The sequence below is a fragment of the Drosophila mauritiana genome, chromosome X (genome assembly GCF_004382145.1).
Source record: "Drosophila mauritiana strain mau12 chromosome X, ASM438214v1, whole genome shotgun sequence".
NCBI lineage: Eukaryota > Metazoa > Arthropoda > Insecta > Diptera > Drosophilidae > Drosophila > Drosophila mauritiana.
The window spans coordinates 20181387-20202453 of NC_046672.1; the positions used below are offsets into that span (position 1 = coordinate 20181387).

Below are 21067 nucleotides of genomic sequence, written 5' to 3' on the forward strand. Positions count from 1 at the left end.
GTTAAATTTATCATTATATATACATATATCATATAACGAAGGTCCATATATCACAGGATTTTTAATGGGTGCCACAAATGTTGGTGTAAGCGTGAATCTATCATGTTTTAACAGACTAGGCATGAAAGTAGGCTGATTCCGCTGAAATCACGAGATGATCACATCACGACGCAGTCCTTGATGGGCTGCTCCAGGACTTTCTCCACGGGCTCCCCACGCTCCGCCTTCTGCACTTGGGCCAGGACACTCGCGTGCTGGGGAAATGCCAGGCAGGAAAGCTTCGAGTGCACCAGCTGACCGTCGATGGCCACCTCGAAGGATCCCCGCCGTCCCTTGTGACAGGATATGTCCAAGTCGGGCGACGAGGCCAGCAGGAACTCGCGCAGCAGGTGGCACTGCCCGCTAAAGTTGCAGACGCCGCTGCAGGAGGATTGTATGCCGTTATATGCTTGCAGTGGCTAGTGATTCCCCTTACCAGTATTCCACCTCCACTTTCACCATTACATAAAAGTGTTCCAAAATCAAAACTCACATCAAATCAGCGCTTCAGCATCAGCTGTTGCCGAGTTATCGTTATCGCTCTGAATATCGTTATCGTTTAAAATATTCAATTACAAATTCCATTTAAAAGCGAAAGCGTAAGCAAATGGATTTAAATGTTTTCAATAAAAGCAAATACAAATAAAAGCAAAAATTCTGTAGTAATTTTAATTGACTTCAATGACAATCATTACAACCCAGAGATACAAAGTTTTTTCAAATGTAGAATTCTGTTAATTTTTTAGTTATTTTGATGAAGAATTACTGAATAATTATAAGCTGTTTAATAATTTATAGAGATATTTCTATTTCAAAATTTAAAAAAAATCAACTCAGATTATAACTTTTCAAAGAAGCAAACTTCAATGAAGTATTTTATTACATTTATTTCTTTTGCTAAATTATAGTTTTAACCGATACATTTACATTTTTATATTTAGAAAATTCAATAATTGATTCGTATTGTTTCGCATGCTATTTTTCAATATTACAAGATGTTTTCAATATTCCACTCCACTTCAATTTCTGAGAAACTCCAGGAGCTTCAAATGTAAATTAGCAAATTCTCAACATAGGGCTGTTTTCATCCAGGCATTAAACTAATAAGAATGTGTGTAGAAACTGAATCCCAACCTTAACCCTTGCTGGCCCGGGCTCTTAAAAGCGTTTTGCAGGCGGTCGTGTGAGTTTTCAGCGGCAGCTCGTCTGTGAATTATAGAAAAATTAGCACCCGAATTGTAAGGAAATCACTTAGAACTGCTCACATATCTTGTGTTCGCCGTGGACGGGCAGTAGAATATTCAGCTGCTCCGGCTTGGTGCAGACAAAGACATAAGGACTCTCCGATTCTCCGTTGGGATACAGCTCTCGGTACTCCTCTTGCGGCAGACAACTGTCCACGTGGACGCAGCCTAGCAGACTGCTCGTGGGATAATGACTTGGAAACTTAATGTCGGGATCTGCGATTGCAATTATATATTATTGCTGAGAGTTAGTAGAAAAAGTCCAAGCTTACCGCCGTAGAGCACCTTGTAAAAGCCCTCCATTTGCGCAATGTCTTCGGCGTGCGGCTCCTTGGAGGTGGAGGCGATCCACAGTCTACCACGGTGATCGCTGTACCACACTCGACCCTCGTGTCTGTTGGAAAAATAGCGTTAGATATAGGAAATATAAATGGAAATGCGCCTTCACTGCCACCCACTTCTTAATGCCCGCCACTAGGAGCGAAGCCCAGGGCTGATGCATCGACAGACACTGGCGCATGTCCTGCATTTCCAGCAGCTCCTTGTCCTGCACCCGATTGTAGGTCCTCTCCAGCCAATCGCTGCCTGCTGCGGGAGCTGGCCAACTCTTGGATTCCTTACTCGGCTTGTAGACCGGCGGCTTGGCCATGTCCAAATTTGGTGCGAGTGTCAAGGCTGAGTGCCCGGTGACCGAGGATATACTCCAGTTGGATCCAACACCTGAGGCTTTAGAAACGGCCGCTAGTTCGCTGATCACCTGCTGCTCGTACTCCTTGGAGATGGTCGGTTCCTCCGGCAACTCTCGGCCAGCGAAGTCAACCCGGATCTTGCGCTTCATGCGACTGCCGTGCTTTACCTCCTCCATTTCTCGGTGCAGTTTCTCGAACTTCTCTCGCTCAGCGTCGCTCAGCCACACGGAGTTCTCCTAAAAATTAATTATATTAGTTAAAAACGTTGACGTATAATAAACTGCAACTAACGCAGCCTCATCTTCTTTGAAATAGAATTTAAAGTCTTTTAACGAACAATAAGTAATGATTTTAAAATGTCTGAATTAAGAGTTCTATAAGAGTAAGCCCACCTGGAAGTAGTCCAGCTCATCGTCGATAACTGTGGTCCTCTTCTCGCTGTTCTTGTCGTACTCCAGCAGACGGTCCCTTTGGGCCAAGGCCTTGTCCAGCTCCTGCTTGGACGGTTCCTTGGTGGACTTTTTGCCCTGCTTGGCGGCGTTCTTCGTGCCGCCCTTCTCCCTGGCCGCCTTGGCCAGCTGCTGCTCTTCCTCGGGCGTGTGGACGGGATCGCCGCAGCTCAAGCAAGGACCGCTTCCCTCCTGCTCGCACACGATCCGGCCGCAGCCCAGGCAATTGTTGATCAGCTTGTGCTGGCCCGCCTGGCAATCGCAATGCCGCCGGCCCTTAAGCATTATAGTGTCGCCCTGGACGCGACCATCGCTGGCGTACAGATTCACATGCTTCCCCGACTTGCCCTTGGCACCCTTGCTGATATTTTGCTTGGGATTCTTGGGTGATGCGGGTGCCAGAGGGGGCGAGAGTTGTTTTACATTGTTCCGCGGCTGTTTGCCACTCAGTAGCATCCGGCGACAGTTTATAAGGAAAAGCCGGTGCTCCTCGTTGTCCTCGCTCAGTAAATTGCCAAAGTAGTTGTCGAATTCATAGTCGTCTTTGATGTTCAGTATGGCGCTGGAAGAGATTGAGAAGCCATTGGCCCATTGAGAAACTCATTTACTCGTATCTGGATGCATCATGTACTTACGCCAACATCTGATCCGTGATTACACAGTCCAGACATTTGGACAACGTGCCCCGCAGGAAGTTCTCCATTTCGCAGTCCCAAAGTTGTCCAACTGCTTACAATTGTGAAATAAAAAGGTAAAAACTTCAAAAAATCAACGCAGGCTGTTATCGGCCCCCGATATCGATGTCAATCGAATAATCAGCTGTAAGTGTTGGCTACCGTCTGGATGTGAAAACGAATTTGAAGTTCTGTAGTTTAAAAACATTTCATGAGGTTTTAAATAATAAGATTATTGTTTCCAACAATTATTGTCATACAATTGGCCAATTAGCTATGAGCAACAATTTTCCTAACACCAATTGTTTGCCAACACTTTTCAGAACATATGTTTGAATAGCCTAGCAATTGCACAATGACTAGTTAATACCGTACAGTTTGAGCTTAAAAGTCGATGCCATTCAGGGGTAACTAATGGAAAAGATTTGGTAAATATTGGTATTTGAAGAATATGGTATATATATAAGCAAACAAAATGCACAAGGAGCTTTATAAATTGAGCTTCGTGAAATGTGTAGTGAGGAGTAAATTCGAAGAGAAGTCAAAACAAATGCTCAACCGAACGTGATAGCTGATGTACACTGTCCGAGGCTTTTTCCAGGAAAGAGTATGGCGCAACAAATGCAGGCCGGTCGCAAATAAATAAAGCCCGATTTGCAGCCAACACGAATAGTCAGTTCCCAACATGTCATCATATCGCCCGGAGTTCTCCGAAGCGGAGCAGTCGCGAATCGACGCGGAATTCTCTAGATTGGCCAGTAAGTGGAGAACCATGGTGAAATACCCAGCGCAAACAGATAACGAACGAACCTAACTATCCGTCCATCGAACAGGGAACAAGAGTGTTTACTTGGACCATGCGGGCACCACTCTCTATGCCGAGAGCCAAGTGACGGCCGCTGCGGAGCAACTGCAGCGCAATGTCTTCTGCAATCCACACACCTGCCGCCTCACCGGCGACTTCGTCGACCAGGTGCGATTCAAGTGAGTTCATCCGTGTCTACGAACCAAAACAACCATGCTCCCCCTGTCATTGGGTTGCCCTTGTGTGGCGCTTGTACGCATATTTATTTATGTGCATATAGCAATATCGTTAAATATCCTTATGCGCGAGAAGGAATCAGTTATCATTATCAATATAAGGATATACGGAGGCCCTATAATATCTACACATATGCAGCAAACCCTCTGTAAACTAGTTTTTCTAACTTACTTTAAAACTCTGAAAGAGAACACGAAAAAAACCAACTATGCCTAACAATTTACTAAATATTAATTTGCATTTGGGAGAAAATGTAAATAATTTTTAAAAACTTAACAAAGTTAAACGTTTTTATTTTTTATGAGCTAACTATTTAAGACCACATAAAACAGATCAGAAGGAAGTTCTAAAACTACAAAAAGTTGTTCTTTAAACAGTCGTTGTTTCTTTTCCTTATTTGTGGTTAAGTTGTTTTTAGTAAAACTTCTATTCATATATACTTTTTTAGAATATTGGAATTCTTTAACACAACCGCCGAAGATTACCATGTGATATTCACGGCGAATGCCACCGCTGCTTTGTCCCTGGTGGCGGAAAACTTTGATTTTGGATCCTCTGGTGACTTTCATTTCTGCCAGGAGAACCACACCTCAGTGCTGGGAATGCGGGAAAGGGTCCGGGCAAACGGTATATACATGCTGATGGAAAAGGAAATCTCTGGTGGAGAGCCCAAGGCAAACGGTAAAGTTCACGAGGTATCCGGAAAAACAGGAAACTCCTTGCTGACCTTTTCGGCCCAATGCAACTTTAGTGGTTACAAAATCCCACTGGAAGCCATTGAGCAAATCCAAATCGATGGCTTGGCCAAGCCGGGAAAACAGCTTTGGGGTTCTGTGGGAGAGAGGAAGGAGAATACGCACAACGATTACTATATCTGCCTGGATGCGGCTTCTTTTGTGGGCACCAGTCCGTTGGATCTGCAAAAGTATAGACCAGATTACGTGTGCCTTAGTTTCTACAAGATCTTCGGTTATCCCACGGGCGTGGGAGCCCTGCTCGTGAGTCGACGAGGAGCCGAGGTCTTCCAGAAGCGCCGCTTTTTTGGCGGTGGTACCATCAACTACGCATATCCGCATGCCATGGATTACCAGCTGAGAGAGACCTTCCACCAGCGCTACGAGGATGGCACCCTGCCATTCCTGTCCATTGTCGAATTGCTCGAGGGCTTTCGCACGCTGGAGAGATTGGTGCCCAGAACGGAAGAGTTTAGCACCATGGAGAGGATTTCCAGGTGAGTAGATATGATATGCCAGATAATTTCAGCCTTATTTTCCAATGCTTGTATTTTCAGACACGTCTTTGGGCTGGCCAAGCATCTGGAGGATCAGCTGCGCCAGCTGCACCATCCCAATGGTGAGCCCCTCGTGAAGCTGTACAATAAAGTTGGCTACCAAGACAAATCCCGGCAGGGTGGCACCGTGGCCTTTAACGTGCGCACTGAATCGGGTTCCTTTGTGGGATTCGGCGAGATCGCCTGTGTGGCTGCTCTGCACGGAATACTCCTGCGGACTGGATGCTTCTGCAACATCGGAGCCTGCCAATATTACCTAGGCCTCGATGAAGATGCTTTGGATGCGATTTACAAGCGAGCAGGTCGCATATGCGGCGACTACTTTGATCTGATCGATGGACAGCCGACGGGAGCGGTACGGGTATCTTTTGGATATATGACAACTATCCAGGATGTAGACCAGCTGCTCCAGATGCTGCGCTCCAGTTATTTGGCAACCAAGCCGCTGCAGCGGATTCAGTTCCTCGAGGAGCAGGCGGAGCAATTGCCGCCGTTGCTGAAGGAGCGAGTCCAGCTCTTGAGGCCAAAACTACTGCAAATGGCCATATTTCCGGTAAAGTCTTGTGCCGCCTTCAAGATCGAATCACCGGGCTCCTGGCCATTGACGGATCAAGGTTTGAAATATGACCGTGAGTGGATGATCGTGGACATGAATGGCATGGCCTTGACCCAGAAACGCTGCACGGAGTTGTGCCTGATTAGGCCAGTGATTAAGGTCGACCAATTGGAGCTGCAGTTCGGAGACAATTCCCTCATCTCGGTGCCCCTTTCTCTGGAGGACCAGGCGGCCGACTCAGCAAAATGCGTAAGCAAGGTGTGCCGACAGCCCGTGGAAGGTTTGGATTGTGGCGATGGGGTTGCCCAGTGGTTAAGCGAACACCTCGGCATGGAGGGCCTCCGTTTGCTCCGGCAATCGGGCCAGAGAAACTCGTCCAAGGATCAGCAGAAGCTGAGTCTGGTTAATCAGGCCCAGTTCTTGCTGCTAAACAGGTCTTCCGTGCGATCGCTTCAGTTTGAAGAGCCCCTCGACGAGACTGTGGATCGTTTTCGGGCCAATATCATCATCGACACGGGCAGTGCATTTGAGGAGCTTACCTACAAGGCCCTGTCCATTGGTGGAATCCAATTCCAGGTGGAGGGTCCCTGCCAGCGCTGCGATATGATCTGCATTAACCAAAGGACAGGCGAACGGTCGCCGGAGACCTTGACCACCATATCCCGCCTGCAAAAGGGTCGCATGCGATTCGGCATCTACATCACGAGGATCCCCCCGGACACAAAAGAGCTGGAGCCCAAGGAGCAGCACATGACATGCGGCGATGTTGTCCTTGTGGAATAAGTTCACCATACATAACTTCAGCATGGTTTTCTTCAGTTTTCACACCAAACACTTGGTTCGTTGACCCGATATGTTTCTATAGTACATAGTTTTAGCACAATATCCACTAAGTATGTATTTCTGGGTGTAGAATTGTATAACCCTATTTATTTGGTAATTCTCTATTACGTTGCATCACGTTTCGCATTTAGTTTGTTTTAAACTACTTCTGAAATAGGAATACGCAAACATTCTTAAAGAAACATTCAGGATAGCTTAAGCTCAAAGTAACCGGATACCTCTTGCCAGTGTCTTAAGCCTTTAAAAGGCCTTAATTGCAAAATAAACACATTGAAATCGATTTGTATATACTAGAGTTCTTGGGAAGGGCAATCGAACCTCAACAGCAGGGTAAATAAATGCCAATTTGAATCAGGCGCCCATTTGAAGAAGTGACAAGCAGGGCTACCAACGAATCATGGAAAGCAAAATTAGCACAAGTTGCTTAACATCTAAATTATATTTTTTAATAAAACAATTACACATTTATTGATTGTGACATCGTGATATCTTAACTTCATATCACAACATAACATATATATTAAAGATTATATTTCTTGATGCTTCTTTCTTATAATGCGCTACTGTAAAAGTCTATTAAATTACCAAGGCATTTTCATTCATTCATGGATTTAGGGAATCCTTCTATCTTAAAGCTGTACGGATTGATTGGTACCTTGTTGCGTTTTTTGGGCTTAGGTAGAGTTTTAATCCGACACGCAAACCTAAGATTGAAAACTGCAGCAAATTAACTGTTGAGACCCCTACATCCGACCTACAGCTCGTAAAATTATATTTGAAACAGATAATGTATAGATATTTTTTTCATATGCGTACAATACTATAATTTTCCATGGGCTGACAGCCCTGTTTTGAAATTTCTGCTCATCGATAGGCAGACAGTAGCGCTGTTGCGTCGATTGACGGGCAGAGCAGCGCAGCGACGTCCACCGAGACAGCGGCGCCGGCAGAGCAGAGACCAATCGCACTGGCGAGCAGAGCGGAAAAGCTGCTGTGTGGCGGAAAAACAACAACTGGCACAATAAGTAATAAAATCAAAAATAAACAAAGGACGAAAGGAGCAATAAATATACAAAATAATTCTAATTAAACACTGCGTTAATACACATACACGCAAAAGGCGAAACGCAAAAGAGGGAGGAGCAGCCGAAAAGTATGCAGCAAAAATGTGAATAACTACACAACAAAGCAGCAGCATCATCACACACACTCTGTTGTTGTTATATAAGTGTGTGCGTGAGCGGGAGTGTGTGCGTGCGTAGTAGTAAAAATGTAGCAAAACAACTCAACAAAAGCCAAGCAAAAAATGAGACAACGAATCTAAGAAAATTTTTGATACAGCAATTTTTGTTAGTAAAAAAGCGAGGACCGAAGACAGAATCAGCGGAAAAGAATAAAACACAACGGAAAGCAAAAGGAAACAAGCAGCTGGCAGAGAGAGAGAAACAATTTGACCCAAGAATTGTACCACAGCAAGGAGAAGAGAGCGAGTGAGAGCGCGTCTATCAACCACCAATACAGATGAACATGCTACACAGTTTCAGCGGCGGAGGCGCCGGCAGCGCTGCCAACGCTTCAGGCGACGTCAGCAACGGTGAGTGAGAAACAGTTACTGTGCTGGGCCCTCTCTTTCCCCTTTCCCTCCGTACACTGAGCGGAAAACGCACGTGTTCTACCGAATTCTTAGAATGTTGCTTATAATTGGGAATGCGATGGCTAAATGGATGTAATTTATAAAAATTCCAAAACCCTTTAAAGAAATCAAGCACCTATTTATTAAGTGCATATAGTTCAATATATTAAGGATCGACAAATTGACTATTGCTTTGTATTATTTACGACCGCAATGTTTTGGAAAGTGAACGTCGCTTCTTTTCAGTGCTAATATTTTGGCAACAACAAACGTGGCAAATACCAATTACATATAATGCATACACACACATATTTGCAAATGCCGAAATGCCAGGACATTTGCCAGTGTGCGAGTGTGTGTGTTTGCTTTTTTTGTTGTTTCTGGCGTTGATGCGTAGAAGGTGCGAAAGTGAAATGATTTGGCGTCGTTTCTGCAAGTAAAGCTGGAAAAAGTCTGAAATGTAGGAGTACAGTATGGGTCTTCAGATGCCCTGTTTTTTTTCTTTCATTTTATGTGCAACCCAATCAGCCAATTTCAAGACAAGGCTTTTCTTAAATAATTTGCTTGAGTATTTCTCCAAGTTGCCGTAATTTAATTTCATTTTGGTGAATTAATTTGGAGAGTGATCACTGTACATGGAAAGCTAAGGCAAGCGAAACCTTTCGAAATTGCTTCAATAAAATCGAGAGGGTGTTGTTGTTGTGCGGAGGAAAACGCGGGATAGACGCGTACACATACACACACACACATGTGTATTAATTCCATCGCCTTGGACTGCAACTTTCTCAACAATACTTTGCGATTGAGTTAACTTGAGTGCGGCGATACATCATAGAAGTTAGCCGGAGTTGGAATGGAAATGATTTGCTTTATTTATTAAGAGCGCTTTTGTTGGCTCGAACTTTGAGTGGGAGGACGCAAATAATGGTAATTGATATTGTTTTTAACGAGCTGGGGGAGGTTTAATACAGTACAGCTGTTTTTAATTAACTAGAGTCCAATTAATGTCCCACTTTGCCGCACCATTGCCATTGCCATCGGAGAAGAAGCTGCGTTTGACATTTTCGCGGTAATCACTTTCTGGATTTTGATGCCATTATATGTACAAACATACATACATATATGCCGGAAAGTGAGGCCACAAAAACAATTATAAAGTCAAACGGAAAATGGTGCATCGCAGGTAATGCCGCTCTAATTGGTATCGATTGAGCGACGTTTTTGCCACCACTGGCCATGCGAAATGCAAAGTTCACGGCCAATAGGTCAATTTGGCGTTAATCTGCTGCTTGTCTTCGCCTTCCATCCTGCCCCTACCTTTTTGCACCCGGCTAATTGGCCATATATAGCGTGAATGTATCGCATATATGTATGTGCATATGTACATGCGTACATGCGTACATATGTATATATATAGCGACCCTTAGTGCCGGACGGAACCGGTAATTGCATTACGACGTTCGGTGCGATTACGCTCGGTTAGTTCCACGGACCACGCCCCCCTTTCCAAACCTCCTCCCCCCACGGGCTGCTCTCTCATTTGAAAGCCATCAAATTGCCCGGCAATTAATGTAATCAGAGGAACGCGCACAATGTCCGGGTTTCTTTTCTCACATTTACCATTCAGACACTGTTCGCTCAGTTGTCTAAATCTATTTGCTAGCAATAACATAAATCTATCTATCTAACAACTTTCAAAAATATTTAAAATGTATATATTTTTCCCTCAGTGCTGATTGCGGGTAGCAATTATCAAGACGTTTCAATATTTATGGCGTTATTAGACAGGCATTGAGGAATACAAAAATCTTAGCATACTTAGCAGGGCTGCGTATGAGCAAAAATTTATGACGTATACGCAGAGTTGTATTTGACGAATCAGCCAAAAATTCAGATATCATTAAAAACGAAAATATATAAAAATAGTTTAAGAAAAAGTAGGAAATATTAAACATTTAACTGGAATACAATTTAAAACGAACAAGGCAATTTCTGTTGCTTCAAAAAGTGCAAAGTCCCTAAGAAATCGCCCTTGCAATCCCATTATTAAATTCCCGTTCTGTTTGTTTGTACTTTCGCCGTGCACGCACACACACATACACATGCTGGCGAACGTGTGTGTAGCGTCTTTTGTTGGGTAACGGTAACAAACATATGTTTGAGCAATATGGCTGCCCTGGCATGGGATTTAGTCATGTGTGTGTGTGTGTGTGTGTGCGGGACCCTCCCATGTCGTCGTTTTTGTTATTGTGTTACTGGCAAATTAAAGAGCGACTACACACACACACAGACACACACACAAATTCGCCATCCCTCTCTGCAAAAAGAGAGCGTAGGGAGAGTGAGAGAGCGAGGCATCGCCTTTCAGCGTCTCATTCGCTATCTCTTTTTGCCCTTCGTCCTGTCATCAGCTGTTTTATGTTGTTCAGGGTCAAGTGTATGCGTGTGCGTGCGCCTTTTTGTATGTATTGGTAGCGTCGCAGGTGTTGCCCTCTCCCTCTCTCTCGCCCTTTCGACCGTCTCGCTCTGTTGTTGTAGGTTAGAATTCAAGGAAGTTTTTTAGCATCGAGTCAAGGTTACTACACACACACAAACACACACCCACAGCCGCACTCTGCACACGCACATACACGGTCTTGTTTATCGCAATGTTTCACTCAAATTGCTGAGGGAATTGAAAATAAACAACTTAGTGCATGTGTCGATGTGCCCGAATGCACTTCGCATTTTCGCGCCGCCTCCTCGCGCATTTCCAATGTGGTTTCTACAGGCAAAGTGCGGTATGTTGGATAGTTTGAATGTTAAGAAAATGTGGTATACGTCTTCGAAACCGAAACGAAGTGATTTTTATTAATGATTATGTGGTTGGAGAACTTATGAGCTTGGGGAATTTATTTGAAATTATTTGTTTGCTCCAATGATTTGCAATATTTCTGCGATCTTCTGTGTTTTTTACCAGGGAGTTTTTACTTACAATTCAAGCTGAATTTTTACAGTCGCAATTCGAATTAGGTTTTTGTCTAAATGCCTAATCATTATGGGAAATATATTATAAAAATTTCAACCATATTTACTGTTGTTTCCCAATTTATTTGGTTTTTGCTTTAATATTAATTTTGAAACCTAGGGCTTAGAGTCTCTGAGCTTGTTTTTTCTTAAACTGACGCTTTTTACTGTTTACAGAACTGGTGCAATAACTTCAGAAGTTTCTCTTATCGATTTTGGCTCTGCTTGAGTCCAGGACCTTAGTCCTGGCTCTCGTGTCCTGGTTTCTGAGCAGTGGAGCCGAGAAATTGGAGGTCCATGTCACGTAGCTGCGTAAATCCTTTATTTCCATTCTAATTAGAAGAGCACCCTGCCTCCGGCCTGCTTCCTGGCCCTTTTTCATTCCTGGCCTGCCCCACTTCGTGGTCGTTTCATCCCATTAGCATATTTGTATATAGAGCTTGTACAGTGCGTGTGGGAATTCAAGGGCCCCAAAGAAGCAGCAAAGAAATTTGCAGTGTTGTTCAAAGATTTTGTTGAATGCGATTTATATAAATTTTTAGGGCGCAACAGGTTAGCAAGCATTTTAATGCGTTTTCCTGGCAATAACGCAGCAAAATTAACCAATTCAATTGTTTTTTTGATTTTCATTTTATTAGCAAGTTGTATGCAAGCTTTTCACTACTAAACTTATACCTTTCACGCGTTACGTATAGGCAGTGTCTTCAGTAAGAAATATATGTACTAACCATGATTCATTTCAGTCATTCAATAGTATATTCAAACAGGCTTTACACAGCTTCGTAATATTTATAATCAATAAACTCCCTCCTACCAATAAATTGATTGAAAAATAACTCATACGCACTGTGTTCTTATACACATTCATTTGATAACAGCGATCATATTTAGTTCGTAAATACTTCAACTCATCAAACAACTTTGATGTAAAAGCCTAAAAAATGTAAAATAAAAATTTGTTTCCTTCAATTAAATTGATCGAACGAACAGTTCATAAATTACGCATATATATAATATAATATATATATATATATATATATAATTACGCCATATATTTATGTACTAATAAATGCTGGTATATGGAGGCAGTGAAGCATAGGGACGATTTTGTGCACAGAAGCAAACGAAACAAAAATTGACAGCGATGACAAAATGATTGACGTCGGTCGGTAGACTCCAAAAGCAAACGCAATCCCAGACGAAATGGGGGCAGGACATTGGACATCGGACATCGGACATCGGACATCGGACATCGGACACTGGGCACTGAGTTCTGAGTGGTGGGGAATGTGAAAACTGGGTAGGCTAATGCCAAGGACTGGGATGGTTCCATGGCGGCATGTACAATCAATCAAAGCACATTTATCGGGCCTGCGTTACGAGTGCTCTGTGGGGAAGTACAAAGTGGGAGTGGAAGTGTCATGTCGGTCGTTAGGGGAGGTCCTGGGATTATCAATAACCGCACGAAGGCAAATAAGTAATTTCCCATTTGGTGGACAAAATGCCGCTCTTCTTTGGCAACCCTTTGCGTCCCGACTTCGTTCGTTTGGACTTTATTTATTAAGGTGCTTCTTAGTTCAATTCCAAGGATTTATTTAACATTTAGGAGCAATTGTTTCAAAACTTAACTCGGAAAAAGAATAGATATAAAGGATATAATTTTTCGTATTTTCTTTTCCAACCACTATACAATAAATCAAAATTTGAATACGGTTTTCCTTGTTATCTATTCTTCAGCGGAAACCGAACTAAAGGAGCGGCTGATAGCCAGCGTGAAGAAGGAGGTGAAGCAGCTGATGGAGGAGGCGGTGACCAAGAAGTACGTCCACGAGGAGAGCAGCTCGGTCACCTCGTTGTGCGGCGCCGTGGAGGCCTGCCTGAGCCACGGTCTGCGCAGAAGGGCTCTGGGGCTGTTCAAGACCTCCTCGACGACGGCGCTGATCCAGAAGATAGCTAAGATCTGCCCGGAGGCGGACTACGTGAGCCGCCGGCTCCTCGAGCTGGAACTCGCGCAGGAGTCGCACGCGGTGAGCGGCAAGCGATCCTCCTCCAGCAGCGACAGCATCATCAAGCCCAAGCTCCTGAGCAAGGGCAGCGGGAGCAGCAACTCGGTGACCACCATCAACACGGTCACCAATGGAGCTGGAGCGGGTCCCGGAGGCGGAGGCGGAGCCAGTGCCCCGCTGGGCAAGTATCTGTGGATCCGACTGGCCCTGCACGAGAAACGGCTGGCCAAGATCATCGAACACCTGGTCAGCAACGCCAACAGTTACTACGATCGTGAGGCGCTGGTCGCCGATCCCGACTACGGCTCCATTTTGAGCTCCCTGCTGGTGGGTCCGTGTGCCCTCGAGTTCACCCGGGCCAAGACTGCCGACCACTACTGGTCCGATCCCTGTGCCGACGAGCTGGTGAGTGTGCTCATCCCGGAAAGATAAAAGTATCAAATACGCCCAGACGATCTTTACCTGTCCGTCCGTATGAAAGTCCTGATGCACATAGGCAAAATCCACAAATTCTGTATTTGTGGCCCAGTTATTCAATGGCTAGAATGCAGTTTTGCCTTTTGAACGTTATTTCTTTGAATTAGGGTTAAAAGTGGATACCCAAAAATCACGATTTATTTCTTTGTTATCCCTGAATCGCAGGTGCAGCGCCACAGGATCAGCTCGGGCAACCGGACGCCACCAACCACCCACCGGCCGATCATCAACTTCAAGCGCAGCCTGCACACCAGTTCGGAGGACACGAGCAGTGGCTCCTTTAAGGCCTGCTCGCCGGCGAGCGTGGCCAAGGACTACGTGGAATCGCTGCACCAAAACTCGCGGACCACGCTGCTCTACGGCAAGAACAACGTACTGGTGCTGCCTAAGGACGTGTCCGAGCCGATGCCGGGATATCTCAGCTTGCACCAGAGCATCCAGTCCCTGACGATCAAGTGGACGCCCAACCAGCTGATGAATGGCTACAACGACGGCGACGGCGGTGATAAGAGCTTCTACTGGAGCTACGCCCTAAACATCAATGTGGACGAGATTGTCTATGTGCACTGTCACCAGAATCGCGGCGGCGACACCGGCGGCACCATCATCCTGGTGGGCCAGGATGGCGTCCAGCGGCCGCCCATTCACTTTCCCGAAGGCGGACACCTTCAGGCGTTCCTCAGCTGTCTGGAAACGGGTCTTCTGCCACATGGTCAGCTGGATCCGCCGCTCTGGTCGCAGCGCGGCATTGGAAAGCTGTTCCCTTGGCCCAAGAGCGTAAGGCGACACATCCTGCCTTCCGTGATGGAGGCCGGAGGCTCCGTGGCCGACGAGACGCCAATCGACTATGTGTTCCGTGTCGTCAGCAAGTGCCAGCACGAGGAGTTCTGTAAGACTTGTTTTTACACTTTTGATTGCGCTTGGTAACCTAATGTAATCCTGTGCTGTACTTTCCAGTGGCCAGCCACCCCATCCTGGAGCTGGGGCGATCGAGTCCGCGGCGGAAGCACCTCGGCAGCTGCTCCACCACCGGCAGCAGCGACTGCTCCAGCAAGAGTCTCTCCATTGACCAGAGCAGCTGTGAAACGCCGCTGATCCAGGCCAGCCAGAGCACCAGCATCGAGCTGGTATGCTCCACCATGCGCCGGCAAATCATCTCCAGGGCCTTCTACGGCTGGCTGGCCTACTGTCGCCACCTCTCCACAGTCCGCACCCACTTGTCCGGGCTGGTCAACGGTCGCATCATGCCAGATCGTAAGTTGAGTTTTCCTTTTATGTTAGATATTTCGAAATCGTCTCGAAAAATTTCGGATTATATTAATTGTGTATTTTAAACTAAAATATTGATCCATCCCCCTCCAGTGGCCGCGGACGAGGAGGGTCTGACCCGTGGAAAGTGGCTGGCGATGCATGAGAACGGGGTGGTCACCGGCGATCTGGAGCTCTATCGACTCGTTTACTTCGGCGGCGTGGAGCCAGAGCTGCGCAAGGAGGTGTGGCCCTACCTTTTGGGGCATTACGACTTCGGCTCCACGCCGGAGGAGCGAAAGAAACAGGACGAGACCTGCAAGCACTACTATGAGACGACGATGAGCGAGTGGCTGGCTGTGGAGGCCATCGTGCGTCAGCGGGAAAAGGAGAAGACGGCCCTGGCCGTGGCCAAATTGAGTGCCGAGCAGGCGCGCCTAGCGGCCAATGCCGCTAGCTCCTCGAATCCCCACCAGAAACTCACAAACGGCAGCCAACTGTTGCAACTTGAGCATGGGAACGGCGAGGAAGATCAGGAGCATCTGGTCCTGGACGAGGGCGAGAATGATGTGTTCGATGACAATGACTTTTCGGACATTTCCGATCCAGGGGATTTGTTTGATGAGGCGGAATTGGGCCAAGAGGCTGAGGAGCAGGAGCAAAATAACCCCAAAGAGGAGGTCTTTGAAAAGCAGGAGGATGAGGAGGACCAGGAGGATCAAGAGGACCATGATCAACGCGAAATGCCGCGACTCAGCGAGCAACTTGTTCTGGAGTTCCAAGACATAGACAATATGGAACCACTGCGTCTGCAGGAGAACTGTTTCGCCGATTCCGAGACGGAAAACGATCTGGGACTGGGACTGGACAGCAGCGGCAACATCCTGATGCTGAGCATCAAGAGCTCGCCGTCGACGAGCAGCTATGAGACGGTGGGCAACGAATTCGTCGACATGGCAGAAGCCAAGCTGGAGGAGGAGGAAGTTCCTGGGCTGCTAAGCAAGTTCCACAGCGCCGACGACGTGAGGCTGGACAACCAGGATGAGGAGGAATCATCGCAGCCGGCCACTGCGGTCATAATAACGGAGGCGGCTTCGCTGGACGCCCTGGACGACGATCCCACCGAGGAGTTTACCTCAAGGAAGACCAGTCTGATGTCGCCCCTCAACGAGGACATCACGGTGGTGGCCTCCCTGGATGCCCTGCAGGAACCCAAGTCCGCCTGCGTCTCGCCAGCCAGCTCGAACGGAGGTGTTTACAGCGTGGAGCTGCTGGAGCAGTTCGGGCTGAATCTGCACCGCATCGAGAAGGACGTGCAGCGGTGCGACAGGAACTACTGGTACTTCGCCAACGAGAACCTGGACAAGCTGCGCAACGTTATCTCCACGTACGTGTGGGAGCACCTGGACGTGGGCTACATGCAGGGCATGTGCGACCTGGTGGCTCCCCTCCTGGTCATCTTCGACGACGAGTCGCTCAGCTACAGCTGCTTCTGCAAGCTCATGGAGCGCATGATCGAGAACTTTCCCAGCGGCGGGGCCATGGACATGCACTTCGCCAACATGAGGTGAGTGCAGCACTTTCAGTCGGACTAACCAACTAACCCACTTCGCACAGGTCCCTCATCCAGATCCTCGACTCGGAGATGTACGACCTGATGGACTCGAACGGCGACTACACGCACTTCTACTTCTGCTACAGGTGGTTCCTGCTGGACTTCAAGAGGGAGCTCGTCTACGACGACGTCTTCGCCACCTGGGAGGTGATCTGGGCGGCCAAGCACATCGCCTCCGGCCACTTCGTACTCTTCCTGGCCCTGGCCCTGCTGGAGACCTATCGCGACATCATCCTCTCGAACAGCATGGACTTCACCGACGTCATCAAGTTCTTCAACGGTAATGGTTTTTGCAAGAACATTAGATAAACAAGTTCGAGGGATTAAAAGGAAGCAGTAACAGAAAATAGTATTACTAAATGCTTTTACATAGTAAACTGAATAGCCAACCAGTTGTCTGTTACATTCTATTATATATATATATATCCATATATACATATATCGATTTCATATATATGTTTTCACGATCCTTCCAGAAATGGCGGAGCGCCACAACGCCCAGTCGATCCTGCAGCTGTCCAGGAGCCTGGTCCTCCAGCTTCAGACGATCATCGAGAACAAGTAGACGGGGAGGGACACATCGTCAGCCATCAGTAAGCCATCGTCAGTTCCTGGAGACCTCAGTTGCCGATCAGTATTGAGCATGCGACGTACTAAGTTGTTAGCACCTAGAACGTAGAATCGTAGAATCGCAGTTAGAAAGCGCTTAGGGGTATATAGCCAACCACAAAGCATATGCATACCACATACCCTCTAACATATACCCTACAACATATATGCATGCATACATAACATATAACGCATAACATATGAATAACCCTAGAGATTGCAATTAGCTGAGGATCTCGCTGTGGTTTTTGGGACGCCTCCCGTAATCCGCAATGGTTTTTTTTTTGGAAACGGCTGGGAATCGCTTAAAGAAATTTAACACAATTAAGGAAATTGTAGTGACCTGAAAAACACAAGAAAGTAAATCAAGTGGAAATCGAACAACGTAAAAGATAAACTATTTATACTTATACAATATACATGGATATACCGATTATATTATATACAGGCAGTGGCATATTTATACGTTTTGTATATTCGAGAGAACCAGGAGTGGATCACGAACATATATGGATATTGTATTAGATATCGTCTATATATGGCAATGCTGTGCGGCTGCGACTGCGGCCAACTGTTGTTAATGTTATGTTATCGCTTTGGCTAACAATTAGATATATTATTATATACGAGTATACATATGTACACCTGTATTCAACGACATTCGGGGGAGCTCATTGAAGTCACGATTCAATTTTACGAGATGACACCCCGAGGGGTCAGAGTTTCAGAAAAGTTTCGAGATAGCACCCCCCGAATCGAACTGCAATTGTTCGCTTAATGTTCATTGTTATATGTTTTCTCCTGTTTTTCATTTGTAGCTGCAAGCGTTGAGAAAACATTTTGTACTCGAGTTGCCCGACAGGTGGATCCTGGGGCTATATCTCTGTCTCTATAGGTAAATCGAACAATTGCCGTCGCACACGAACCCACACAAAACTGTTACGAAATTGTTGTTGATGGCTGCGAAGCGTTGAGTTTGTTTGTATTAGCGAAACCGATGTGCAACCCAATATGTGTAAAGATATATATATACATATATTTAACTAATATTTATACAAGCATTAACCCGAAGCATAGATATAAAGAGCGGAGTGTTAGCCGTGTATTGTTATAATCGAGCCCGATTCGTTCAGGCAAACTATCTAGTTTCTATCCGGTTTTCAATTTCAATTTCGGTTTCGATTTCGGTTTCGATTTTGCGTTGTTTTTTGGTAAGTGCAGGCGCACCAAAAATCCCTCCACTGGGCTTATATACAACCTATATTATATAGAACTGTTTAGAGAGCAAACACTTTGTGTGGAACCTAAATTAATGCGAGTAGCACGCTTTTTGTGTATGGAAAAAAGTCGGAAAAGAAAAACCAAAAAAAATACTTCATGTGATTTCTTGTTGCTTCTTTGAATAACGATATTTTTGTAAGCGCTACAACGTATATATAAATACGACAAAGAACGAGATGGCTGGCAACAGAGAGAGATAGAGAGAGAGAGAGGCGGGTAGGTGAAGCAAGAAAGAGAGATAAGATATATTTTACACTTGGCTGGGCAAACGGGAAGGGGATTGGAACGTCAGTAAAGTCCAACCAAAACTTCGGCCACTCTTTTGATACACATATTCGACAGAAGATCTGCAAATCCTCCACGATGAAGTAGGAAAATGATAAAAACCCTAAGAGCAAGGCGGGAGCTCTCGCTATATTATATCGTAACCAAGCTAATCTACATATATATATACATACATATATATATATATATATTTATACCCGTCTGTGTAGAGACGCCACCTATAGAACCCGAGCATATAGAGTACTACGTTACCCACGATTGTAACCACACATATAGCATACGCATGAATATTACTAATGTTTTATGTTCCAAGTGAAAACACATAAAGCCCAAAAATACAAATAACTGATCAATGTATAATTTACCGAAACCATGTCGAAGAAAACCAAATAAAAGGAATTATGTAAAATGTTTACAAGAATCTAACCGTGCACTTTCTGATAATGTTTGGTCTGCAGGTAGGAAAATTTTAATTTAACTTGTTGACTTTTTGTTGAAGGATCCTAAAAAATAAATACTTGCAATTTAAAATTTTCCATAAAAATTGATTGATTGATGGAGCATATCGCTCCATCCACAGAATCCAAAATTGCAAAAACCCCACGCTTAGCTACAACTGAGCTCTAAAACATAAATGGAAATTTATTGGAAAGACACTAGAATTTTTACTTATTTTTTTACCCGTTACTCGTAGAGTAAAAGGGTATACTAGATTCGTTGAAAAGTATGTAACAGATAGAAGAAAGCGTTTCTGACCATATAAGATATATATATTCTTGATCAGGATTAAGATTCGAGTCGATCTGGCCGTGTCCGTATAAACGTCGAGATCTCAGGAACTATAAAAGATTAAGCATACAGATTCCATGTTGGCATGCTCATTCGTATGCCCACAAACCACCACAAAGACGCCCAAATGTTTGCAAAATGTTTTCGTATTTTTACATAATTTTTTTAGTCTTGTAAAATTTTATCGACTTGCAAAAAAACTTTTTGCCACGCCCACTCAAACGATCACAAACCGACCAAAACCGACAGATTTTAAATTTATCAGCTGAGTAACGGGTATCTGATAGACGAGGCACTCGACTACAGCATTCTCTCTTGTTTTCGTTTATATTAAAGGGTATTCCATTAATTTTTGAAAGTATTATTTACTAAAAGCCTCAACATTTCAACAAAATTCTGTGGCTACAATAACTAAAGCAATATGGAACGCTGAAGTCGAGTTCCGCGTCTATTGGATACCCATTACTCAGCCAAAGAAATGTGAATGTGTTAAAAAGGGCGGACAGATGAACGTTCGGTGCAACTGCCCGTTGGTCAGATCGGAATACTGATCCCGATTAAGAATGAATATACTTCATAGGGTTACTCTTCAAGTAACGGTTTGAAAAAGGCATATATTGAGCATAGTACATATATTAGAGTATTATTATTTTTATTTATTTATTTAACAAAATTAAATATAGTATACAATCCACCCTAAGACGTTGCGCCAACTACATCAAGCTACTTGACCTTCCCCTGCCTAAGCCCAGGAGGCCCTTCAAATCGCCAGCACTTTGGGGTTCCAAACAGCCTAACATAAACCTTCAAATATACAATGCTGCCAAGAGGGATACAGGTCGCATAGAATACCAAAAACGTTTTATATTAGAGTATTAAATTTCTTGTTTGTCTTAAAATAAGTAACTTTTCTAATTGATAGCTGTCGTACATTTTTGTTAGGACTATCGTCATGGGTAATTTAAAAGTTGATAAAAGCGAAGTCCTCTAGATATTTGCTAAGCCCCCCTGGAATGCTAATGGCCACTTTCCTCCTGTTGCCTTAAGTAATGGAAGCACAACTATTTCTGCTGCACAGCTGGATGCCGAGAAAATGCTGGACAGGATTCCCGCTTGGACAGCACAGAAATTCGCTTTCGCCTGCACCTGAGACCTTAGCTAAGGAATATTTCGGTACACACGAATCCGCAGTGAGTAGGTTATGTTAGGCACTGTAGTGGTGCTGGTGCAGGCTGGTTTAGGATGGCTTAGGGTGGTTTAGGGTGGCACAGGGTGGTGCAGGGCGGGTCAG

The 21067-nt window shown here is 45.1% G+C and overlaps 4 protein-coding genes across 5 annotated transcripts; 2 read left to right on the forward strand and 2 right to left on the reverse strand.

Annotated features, from left to right (window-relative positions):
• Positions 1-33: 33 nt before the first annotated feature.
• Positions 34-567, reverse strand: LOC117146833 (migration and invasion enhancer 1). The gene is made up of 2 exons (XM_033313387.1): positions 476-567; positions 34-420 (listed from the first exon to the last, which is right to left on the reverse strand). The coding sequence occupies exons 1-2, from the start codon at positions 499-501 to the stop codon at positions 159-161; spliced, it is 288 nt and encodes a 95-aa protein (XP_033169278.1). The 5' UTR covers positions 502-567; the 3' UTR covers positions 34-158.
• A 339-nt stretch (positions 568-906) lies between these two features.
• LOC117147275 (activating signal cointegrator 1) lies at positions 907-3223 on the reverse strand. The gene is made up of 6 exons (XM_033314108.1): positions 3057-3223; positions 2365-2983; positions 1742-2208; positions 1556-1677; positions 1305-1499; positions 907-1245 (listed from the first exon to the last, which is right to left on the reverse strand). Exons 1-6 carry the CDS (start codon positions 3122-3124, stop codon positions 1175-1177), a joined length of 1542 nt encoding a protein of 513 aa, XP_033169999.1. The 5' UTR covers positions 3125-3223; the 3' UTR covers positions 907-1174.
• Positions 3224-3672: 449 nt separating this feature from the next.
• LOC117147274 (molybdenum cofactor sulfurase) lies at positions 3673-7107 on the forward strand. Its single transcript, XM_033314107.1, has 4 exons — positions 3673-3853; positions 3929-4079; positions 4586-5368; positions 5429-7107. Exons 1-4 carry the CDS (start codon positions 3781-3783, stop codon positions 6765-6767), a joined length of 2346 nt encoding a protein of 781 aa, XP_033169998.1. The 5' UTR covers positions 3673-3780; the 3' UTR covers positions 6768-7107.
• Positions 7108-7737: 630 nt separating this feature from the next.
• On the forward strand, positions 7738-19380 carry LOC117148000 (small G protein signaling modulator 2). 2 transcript variants are annotated; one of them, XM_033315156.1, is made up of 7 exons: positions 7738-8421; positions 13204-13877; positions 14115-14838; positions 14907-15203; positions 15312-16764; positions 16815-17092; positions 17289-19380. In XM_033315156.1, exons 1-7 carry the CDS (start codon positions 8349-8351, stop codon positions 17375-17377), a joined length of 3588 nt encoding a protein of 1195 aa, XP_033171047.1. In that variant the 5' UTR covers positions 7738-8348; the 3' UTR covers positions 17378-19380. The 2 variants fall into 2 exon arrangements, with proteins under 2 accessions (XP_033171047.1, XP_033171048.1); XM_033315157.1 differs by lacking the exon at positions 7738-8421 and adding an exon at positions 11175-11240.
• Positions 19381-21067: the final 1687 nt, after the last annotated feature.

Coding starts and splice junctions, on each gene's coding strand:
- LOC117146833 (XM_033313387.1), bottom strand. CDS start 501: ATGGTGAAAGTGGAGGTGGAATACTG. Junction 421..475: donor AAAGTGGAGGTGGAATACTG/GTAAGGGGAATC, acceptor ATCCTCCTGCAG/CGGCGTCTGCAACTTTAGCG.
- LOC117147275 (XM_033314108.1), bottom strand. CDS start 3,124: ATGGAGAACTTCCTGCGGGGCACGTTGTCCAAATGTCTGGACTGTGTA. Junction 1,500..1,555: donor TTACAAGGTGCTCTACGGCG/GTAAGCTTGGAC, acceptor TTGCAATCGCAG/ATCCCGACATTAAGTTTCCA. Junction 1,246..1,304: donor CCACGGCGAACACAAGATAT/GTGAGCAGTTCT, acceptor TATAATTCACAG/ACGAGCTGCCGCTGAAAACT.
- LOC117147274 (XM_033314107.1), top strand. CDS start 3,781: ATGTCATCATATCGCCCGGAGTTCTCCGAAGCGGAGCAGTCGCGAATC. Junction 3,854..3,928: donor GGAATTCTCTAGATTGGCCA/GTAAGTGGAGAA, acceptor TCCATCGAACAG/GGAACAAGAGTGTTTACTTG. Junction 4,080..4,585: donor GTCGACCAGGTGCGATTCAA/GTGAGTTCATCC, acceptor ATACTTTTTTAG/AATATTGGAATTCTTTAACA.
- LOC117148000 (XM_033315156.1), top strand. CDS start 8,349: ATGAACATGCTACACAGTTTCAGCGGCGGAGGCGCCGGCAGCGCTGCC. Junction 13,878..14,114: donor ATCCCTGTGCCGACGAGCTG/GTGAGTGTGCTC, acceptor CCTGAATCGCAG/GTGCAGCGCCACAGGATCAG. Junction 16,765..16,814: donor ATGCACTTCGCCAACATGAG/GTGAGTGCAGCA, acceptor CACTTCGCACAG/GTCCCTCATCCAGATCCTCG.